The following is a 9765-nucleotide window of genomic DNA, read 5'->3' as shown; positions in this document are numbered from 1 at the left end:
TGGCGGTATAAAAGAGCCGCAGCCGCTGCCCGTGGTCCTGAAGACAGACGAGCAACACGCGGGATCCTCGGGAGGGACGCGTAAGGAGAGACACCGCAACTCGGCAACAAACAAACAACAACAACAGCAGTGACGACACGGAACATTAGACAACAACAACGGCTGTGAGCGTGAGAGCTGGCACTTGTAGCAGATCGGAGGCTGACGTGACGAGGAGGGGGACCTGGAATCCTCCCACGCAACTGCAAGTAAGTGTCAACTTGAAGCGACTTCTCTTTTTTCGGAGGGAAATCTGATTATTAATACTGAGAATTATTAAAACATCTCTAGTGTTGTTTATTTATTTTTTTTGTTTACGTGCACGAGTTCTTTTCACATAAAAAAAAAAACGTGCAGAGAAGGGGACCTTTACTTTGATTGTTGGGCTGCAGGAGATTACAAATTCCTTTTAGATGTATGAGATATGACTTGTGACATCTTTTATTAATCACATGAATTCAATTCAACAGCTTTTTACAGTCAATTGTTTACAGTCACGCAATTATTATTTGGTTGCATGATTTGCATCTCACGTGGAGGGTGAATCTATTGTTTCATTGACTTGTCATATTCCTTTGTTTATGGTTTATGGTTTATGGTTTATGGTCACCACAGAGGTAGACCTCTTCCCCCAAAATCGTCGTCATTGTCATCATCATCATCATCATCATCATCATCATCATCATCATCATCGTCATCATCGCAATTACCGTTGCATCCTGCCCTCATTACGTTGACTCACTTTGCCAAAAATAACCTGAGTGAAAAAGGAAGTAAATGACACTGCTCTGTGTACATGAGTGACATTAGGGTGCAGTAATGCTGACAGAAAAAAAGGTTAGGATACCACAGAGATGATGACAGATCCTTTGACGTATCCAAATGTCTTCATAATACTGACGCCCCTGTCGGTTGGGGGATATTACACTGTCTGTGTAGGAGGGGGAGGGGGACTCCCCTGCTTTCTGCTGATTCCTGCCCCCCCCCGCCAGGAGCCGATTATTCATCTGCCTTGCTCGTTTAAAGTGTAGTGTGATCTGCTTAGGCTGGAAGCCCACATGCGCAGCAACATGTGACAGATGCACCCAGCCAATTCAGTTTGTACATAGAACATTCGATCAGTCACATTAGATGCTGTGTATGTTAATAATTCATTGTATTGCACATCGCACTTCACACATCCCCTGCATTTTGCCTCGCCTGCAGAATATGCCCTACTCAACCAGTCTGTTGGCCTGGTATTGGCTTTTCCTGTTCTTTTTACATTAAAAAAAAAACAAAATTCCACTGGGAAATTTTAACACATTTCATCCGTAAACAAATATTTAAAAAAAATATATAAACTAACCCAGCAGTGAACATCCCTGCACTTGTTGCCGTCATGAATTGAAGATTCAAGCAGCAGCGTCAGGAGCTGTCCTCGGTGCTGAGCTCCATCAGCAAAATGGCATTCCAGTGTCGCAGCAGTGCTGCCTCCTTGTCCCGAGGAGACACATCCCTGCATGTGTTCATCTCTCCCTGCTCTGCCCACACCTGATCAGCTGCATTAGGGCTTTCCAGTCAATCAAATGCTAGTGCCTTCTTGATCGTCATTGGCCAAGCACTCAATGACCGCGCGTCGGAATTCCAAATAGAGCATTTGGAATTGGTGGTTTCACATGTGTAATATCACATTTGACAAGAGGAACAAAACATGTCATGGGAGTTTTTGTAATACTATATGCAGCATTGTTGCAGTTCATAAACAGTGACCTGGGATTCCATGTGATCCATTATGAGAAGTACAGAATACGTTCTCAATACCTTGCCAAAATACAAAATGTACCTTTTTTGTGTTATTCATGATGTTTTTTGTAGTGTTTATTTATTTTTGTCCTTTTTATGATCCAAAATGAATGCACAGAGGAAGCATGCATGAACAGTCACTTGATTTAAAGCACCTGCAAGGTTTTTTTTTAACTGGTTATGAAACTGGTCTTATCTTAATATTGCTGCCTCTTTATGACCTACAACAACCAATGAGAGAATGAGGGAGAAAATTGGCTTTTTCTATAAACTATTGTCAATTTCTTTGGATGGGACGGTTTCCCGCAAAGTGACAGCAACGATTTACGACAGTCAGTCTGGAAAAGCCTAGTTTAGGCATCCCATTCCCATTCCAAAATCAAATTGCTTACTTATCAAAGTATCACATTTATGTCCAGAACTGTCCACATTTTGGAATCCTTGCTTCCTACAATATCTGTGCTTATCAGCCGAAAGTTAAGATAAGGGGGAAAAAACAGGCACCTAAAGCTCCAGTCTCATAATTGAATGTGAGGCATCCTAGTCACTCATCTGCCACCCTGACCTCCACACCCTTACTTTCTGTCACTCCACATAAACACACTACTTCCTGTATTGTTTAATTAATGAGGAGTGGAATTCCTTTTTTGAGAAACTGAAGATCTGTTTCTGTCTTCTCTCTCCTCCAGACATTTCTGATCGCCCTTGCTACTCATAGCAGGTCCAGTTCTGAGTGGCCATGACTGGGTACCGTAATGCCTCAAGTGTCCTTACCCTCCTGGTCCTCCTGACAGGGGCTTCCTTCCTCCAACTGTCCAGCCCCAATCCTATCAAAACCCCTGGAGAGATTCATAGCCCATATAGAAATACTCCTCCTGGGCTGATGGTGTCAGGAGATGGGGAAAGACGGGATGAGGAGAGACGGTCATTAAAGAAAGAAGAGGCAGAAGCAGAAGAGGAGCTCTTTAAAGACGTGGATCCCAAAACACTTGCAGCGGTTTTACTGGAGGCACTAAATCACTCACAAGTAGAGAGAAGGATGGAGGGAGAGGCGCACGAAGGGATAGAAGAAGAGATCAAAGCCGAGAGAGGGGAGGTTAAAAAAGAGGAGGAATACAGACAAGTGAGAACGATGGAAGGATCCGACCGAGACAGAGATGGACGACAGGAGTTAGAGCTGCTGATGGCCACGCAGGGGAGGGAGCAAGAAAGAGAGGAGGAAGAGGAGAGGAAGAAAGCTCAGGAGGAAGAGGAAAGGATGACTGAAAAGGTGACAAGTCGTACCACAAGTCAGACAGTCCAGGTCCAAACGGAACAGCAGCCCACAAGTCCAGATAGACAAGTGGAGAATGAGAAGGGTGCTGCTCCCCAGCAGGGACCAGCCGGCTCTGAACAAGGCAACAATGAGGAGGAGGAGCAGCTCAGTCCAGAGGAGCTGAGGAGCCTTGAGACCATGATGAAGGAGTTTCCTAGTTTGGACACAGCCACTAAGAGGAATGGGGATTCAGAGCAAAACCAGAGAGAGAGCCGAGGTTACAGTAACCAAAATTACATCATACCAATAAATAAAGGTAGCAACCTTGCCATGTCGAAGAAGAAACTGAAATGGCAGGAGGAGACGCAGAAAGCCCTAAGTCTACCAACATTCAAGGGAGGCAACTTTATGGATGACTTCGATGACAGTAACTATGGCAATAATGCCGCACAGTCTCAGCCTCCAGCAGAGCAGGAGGGGATGGAAGAAGACGAGCCAGAGGAGGAAAAGGAAGACGAGGAGGTGCTGAGTCCAGAGGAGGAGGAAGTTCGGGCCAAAGCAGAGCAGGAGGAAATGAGGAGGCAGGCAGCAGAGGCACAGAGAGCCAAGATGGAGGAAGAGAAGTTAGCCGACATCGCCTCAGACATGCTGCTGCGCTACATGGTCAAACAGAATAACGGGAACAAGAAGTACAGTTCATCTCTGTCCAACGCTGCAGAGGACAAGAGGTCTGACGAAGAACAGGAAACGGCCGAGGAGGACGATATCGATCCTCAGACTATTGACAAGCTGATCGAAATTTCCAGCAAGCTACACCTTCCTGCCGATGACGTGGTGGACATCATCAGTGATGTGGAGAAGAAGAAAAAGAAAGACGTGCCACCTGAGCTCACGTCACGATGGCAACAACCTCTAACTCCCCTGTCGTCTTCGTTCTCATCCAACAACGGCTTCTCAACGTCACAGATTACCACCAAGCAAAATAGCCCGCCTGTATCAAAGCTATCCTCCCCCGCTGCTAATCTCCTCAAAACCTGGTTCCAGGAGAAAACATCCGCAAAATCACAGGATCGCTGGAGCAAGCCTGTAAACCCTCTGCTAGCCAGTCAAAATCCATGGCCCAAACCTCAGAAGGCTTTGTCGGTCAAACAGGACCTCTGGCACAAACCCCCCAAGTCTGTTTGGAGTGGCTACCCTTCTTACCCCTTCGTTTACCCATTCTACTACCAGAGGAAGCCCTACCCTGACTACTACCCCTTCTATTATCCAACTCCCCCCAGACCCAAGCCCCGTTACTACCTCCCCAAACCTGCTCTCACCCGCAACAGCTACCTTGGAAATTCTGCGGATGATGCTAACAGGTTCCCCCCCAGACGTCGTTATTACAGCTGGATCCAACCTCGGCTGAAAACCCCACCCGCAGGAATTCAACAGCAACCCTACTACAGCAGCTACCCCCTCCCGTTATACCCACGCACATTTCAGCCAATTCCCAAACCACGCTCCCCTCCTCGAATGCCAGTAATCTCTCCTCAACAGAAGCAGACATATTACTCAGGCCTGGCACCGGCAGTGATGAGGAAAGACGATTATTATGTGGCTGGAAAGCAGTCAGACAGCAGCAGCCGTGACGATCTGGAGAAGTACATACAGCAGATACTCCTGAACAGACCACGGATGTTGGACTGAAGCACGGACACGAGCGGGAATAGGGGAAATGGAAAGGAGGAGAGATGAACAGGAAAGAGTGTATTTCTTTATGTTGCTGATTGTTCGGTTTTGTTTTTCACACGTAACAACTTTCTTTCTAATATTTGGGTTGGTTGTTATTTGGACAAGGACAATACAGAGGACCTTTTTTTTCCCAGAAGTAATCTGGATAAAATGAAACTTTGGAGGGGAAATGAAAAGGAAAGATACACATCTACTCTCCTCCTGTGTGAAGGAGGGAGAACCAGGATGAACGTGGTCCGGTGGAAAGCACGACATGGCAAAGAATTGTATCATGCAAGAACTTCTCATCCAAATTTCCAGCATGACAACTTTCTCCATTTGGACATTTTAATATGCCAACAAAGGAGGATGCTTAAATATCTTGTGATCTGTACCTTTAAAAAAAAAAAATATATATATCTATTTCAGAGTCAGATGAATCGTAGGTTGTGAAGACGGCTGGTGGAATTTCACTGTAAACACACACAAGAAGAACATTTGTGGGATTATCTCAGGCAGGGAAACATTCTAAAAAGATTTCATAACCCATAATTCATCAGAAAAGAATATGCACAACTGAGCCAAAAGTATGTGGACCCCAAACATTATATATATAATATATAAACACAACAAATAGGGGTTCTGACACAGTGGTCATTCATCAGCTACACTTACGGCCTCCGCCCCCAAACCAGACCCACAATTCAGACACAAAAGCTGAAGAGAACACTGATGTGGGGTCATGAGGTCTGGCCCGTCCCAAAGGTGTTGGATGGGGTTGAGGTCAGGGATCTCGAGCAGGACAGTCAGGTTCTTCTCACCAAACTGGGACACCATTTCCTCATGGACATTTTACGAGTGGGGGGGGGGGTATCGCTGAGTTGAAACACAACTTGGCTCAGACAAATTGTCGACACAACATTGGAATCTCTATGAGAGCTAAAAAATATCATTGTATGCTAGTGTGGGTGTCCATATACTTTTGGCCATATTATATATATCAACCCTTGGCCAATTCACCGTATAGAAATAAAATCAACATCACACATAAACTGGGACTGGCCTCATGTCAAAGTCACTCCCCTGTTCTTGTCTTTTAAAATGAATATATTTTATGCAAATATATCATTTTGTATTATTTGTATAAAAATGCAGCAAAACAAACCTCATTAGAGGAGCACCTTTTCATTACGCATGGTCACACATACCCACCAAAGCTCTTTATCATGAAATATAATGTACCAAAAAGCTTATTTCATACAAGGGCAGTGGAAGCCACGCTAACACCACTGTAATGGCTCGGATGACTCACCCTTTTGCATAACTTCAATTACCTTGTTGCCATGGCACCCAAACCCTGGCCAAACTCCATACAGTTGACACCTACAGAGGAGAATGCAGAGGTGGAGGCACGCCGTTCTTTTACCAAACAAATGCATTTTAAAGGGGGAGACGGATTCTATATTTTCTATTGTCAATAAAATCCCATGAGAAAAAAAGTAAGATTGTGTTAGTGGCTTTCCACCCCTGACTGTTGCTCTTAGTCCCAAAGCCTGAGACCTCGTTTTTTAAAACAACGCCCCTCTACGGTTGAAAGATACCTGCCCAAAGTGTCCCTTAAGCCCAAAGCTCCCATCAGCGCAATGAAGACCAGTTTGATGTGATCTCACTTATACATCATTTGTTTTTCATTCATCATCATCATTACCCCCAGAGTCTATTTTTAAATCTTATTTTTTAATCATTTTTCTAAATGTTTCATAATCCTCATTGATACATTTTATACACTTGTAGGTGGGAAAGTTGTTTCCAAATTGAGCAGAAATCTGCTGCCTTACATGTCACTGTGACATTCCGCCCATGGTGCTCTTTATTTGTCTTCTGTGCCACTTGATATCGTCCATGGGAGAGAGGCTGCGACCTCTTCTGTAAATGGGAACCCGATGGGATGATGAACACAAATCTCTGATTCCCACCGAGGATGGGAACAGTTTGCTCATATTCAGCTGAATCTGTTCAAGCCGCAGTTTGTTAATTATCATGAATCATGCATCTCACGCCTCGGGTCGGACGACAGTGTTTTAACAATTATAAAATGTGCAAAAAAAGGACTGTACTGCTGAGATTTCCTTTCTCTTCTTAAATGGCTACTGATGATCAGTAATCAATAAACTGTTCTTTTTCTCCCTCTTCCCTGTTTTTCAAATATGTCACTGGGAGCTGGAGCAAATGTTACTCTTCGGACTGTAGGTGTTGTCTGACCTTTGTGGCCGCCTGTTGCTAAGTGACGAGCAAACCTCAGCATCTGTGTTGCCAGGGCCTGGACAGAATCATGGCATCGACAATCTAGCAGTGAACAAATTAGTCAAGGTCATTCGTCAAACATAAGAAAGTGAACTGAATTGAAGAAACAAAGCTTTTTGTACATTTTGGGTTTTATTTACCTGCTGTTTTTTTCGATAAGACTGATGAGGAATTTACAGAATAACAAAGAGAAAGGAAGATAAAAGGGATGTGGGGGTAAAGTGTCTGCACGTTTCTCTATACTTGCATTTAAATTCTTTTTTCGTACAAGCATCAATTAAAAAAAGCATTAAAAAAATCTTAAAGCTAACAGAAACAATGACATTGGTGTACCGTATGATCAATGTTTGAGTCATGTATGCGGCGAGTATTGTCCATGGTCTTTCTAGATGTACCTTGTTGTAACCATCGTAATAAACATGCGTTTGCTGGATGTTTAGAGGCGCATATCAATGACTACTTTGGCTGCGCGTAAAGAAAGAAATAAAGTCAACTATTTTTATTACCAAAAACGCTTCATTGTGGATACAGATGATTGTATGTGAGTCAGTTATTTCAGGGGCTCATGGACGTGTTACAGGAAAATTGTTGAAAACTCACCTTAGTTAAAAGTTACTATTGTATAGGTTCAAAGTAAATGGTAGATGGTCTGTATTTATATAGTGTTATAACTAGTTTTGTTTCACACATTCATGTATGAATCTATGTGCAGCACTTCCTGCATCACACAGTACCCACACACTGCCGGTACAACCGTCAGGGGCAACTCCGTTCAGTATCTTGCCAAAGGACACTCACATGGCCCATGTTCGGGGAGAATGGGATCAAACCGCCAACGTTTTGGTTTGTGGACGACCAGCTTATACCTCCTGAGCCACAGTCGCCCCTCTGTAATATGTATGTTACACTAGTGAGTGAAATGACTCTGTGGGACCACTGAGCATTCATATTTTAGGCAATCATCCTGTAATGGATTTTATGAACACGAGAACTCGCGACAGTAACCGCAGCTAGCGTCCTTTCTGGCTGATCTCTTGACACACTTCACCCAGCCCTCCATTGGCATAGAGGTGAGTCGAGATAATGAGTGGATTTTCATTTTTCGGTGAACTATCCCTTTAAGCTCAGCGCAGGAAACCCAATTGGAAATGGAAATTCAAAGTGTGAAAATCCGGGCAAGGCAGCAGAAGCAGGAGGAGTAAACACCAGGGAGAGCTGGTGTAATTCCCGGAGATGGGAAACACTGCGGTGCAGGATGTAAGATCAACAGACGTTAAAGGAAAAAGGTTCCAAAATATAAAATGAAATAATATAGAGTGCTGAGAGTCTTGACTGCTAGTTGCCGCTCATGGCTTTAAATTTAGATGAACCCACAAACGGCTGCTTGTGACCATATTTGACCTGTTTTTGTTTAGTAACTTGCATCAGTAGTTCCTGCACTGTCAATCTCACTGTCACTAGATTGACTATCAGAGTAGCTCCCTCAGTGATGTTCTGGTACATTGCGACTGACCCAGTCTCCTACGTGGTGAATAGATCATGAAACATAAATCCAATCTATTGTTCAGAATGACAGTCCTCTGTGATCCCTGTGTAGGCTGAGGGCTGGTCAGACGGTAACTAAAGGCATGGTGGAACAGAGAGCAGGATTGTTCTTGCCTTTGAAAATGCCATGCTGCTCAGAGGTGGGGTGTTCAGCAGGGTGATTGGAGGTTAGGGCTGAGTGCTGCGGGGATGTGCAGCCACCCACACAGACCAGTGACCACACATGTAGGTCTGTGTCAGTGTTTGAGAAACACTGAGGTTGTTTGAGAACGAGCCGGCTGATTGAAGGACTGTCGAATTAAGTACGCCATTTCCACCTGAGAGCAGACGTGGGAACTCTCTCTATCTGTGCGTGTGTGTGCGTGCGCGTGTGTGTGTCACAGATGCACAAAGATAAAAGATGGAAATGATAAATGGGACATGCATTAGTTGATGAGGCTTTCCAAGCAGAACTGGAGGTAAGGAAGAGACACGGGATTAAAATAAGTATCAAGCTGAGCTGAAATAGAATCAAGTGAAAGGCTGCGGGTAAAAATAAACGAGAAGAGAATGGGGAAGAAGAGAAAGCACAGCAGATGAGAGGGTGAAGAAAAAGTAACACAGGGCTGGGCAGAGGCAGGGGGGCGACTGTGGGAGGGGGAGGAGTGGAGTGGTTGATGGTTGCAGCTCTGCCCACGGAGAGGTGCAGTGATTCATGATGTCACGTGGTGAAGGCTGGGTGACTCATCCACCAACATCATCATGCAGCCACTGCAGAGAACCAAAACACACACACACACACACACACACACACACACACACACACACACACACACACACACACACACACACACACACACACACACACACACACACACACACACACACACACACTCACACAGTGCACATTTATTAGACATGCATTCAAACCAAAACATTGAACTGATAAACAAACTGGTGAACACAGAGGTTTGGAAATCCTGCACGTGTTACTCATGTTGCTGAGTTTTAAAGTAAAAAGTGATTCAGTTATTTTGTATTTAGATATAAACAGTGTGTGTCTCACTGTAAAATATAACCAGTCCACCCAGTGTCTGTCTCACTGTAAAATATAACCAGTCCACCCAGTGTCTGTCTCACTGTAA

The 9765-nt window shown here is 44.4% G+C and overlaps 1 protein-coding gene across 1 annotated transcript; it reads left to right on the top strand.

Moving 5' to 3' along the window:
- Window positions 1-7608, top strand: vgf (VGF nerve growth factor inducible). The gene is made up of 2 exons (XM_035148337.2): window positions 1-248; window positions 2514-7608. Exon 2 carries the CDS (start codon window positions 2564-2566, stop codon window positions 4766-4768), a length of 2205 nt encoding a protein of 734 aa, XP_035004228.2. The 5' UTR covers window positions 1-248; window positions 2514-2563; the 3' UTR covers window positions 4769-7608.
- Window positions 7609-9765: the final 2157 nt, after the last annotated feature.

Source organism: Hippoglossus stenolepis, chromosome 23 (assembly GCF_022539355.2).
Source record: "Hippoglossus stenolepis isolate QCI-W04-F060 chromosome 23, HSTE1.2, whole genome shotgun sequence".
Classification (NCBI taxonomy): domain Eukaryota; kingdom Metazoa; phylum Chordata; class Actinopteri; order Pleuronectiformes; family Pleuronectidae; genus Hippoglossus; species Hippoglossus stenolepis.
The sequence above is the reverse complement of the archived record's forward strand: the minus strand, read 5'-3'. Positions and strand labels throughout refer to the sequence as shown.

Coding starts and splice junctions, on each gene's coding strand:
- vgf (XM_035148337.2), top strand. CDS start 2,564: ATGACTGGGTACCGTAATGCCTCAAGTGTCCTTACCCTCCTGGTCCTC.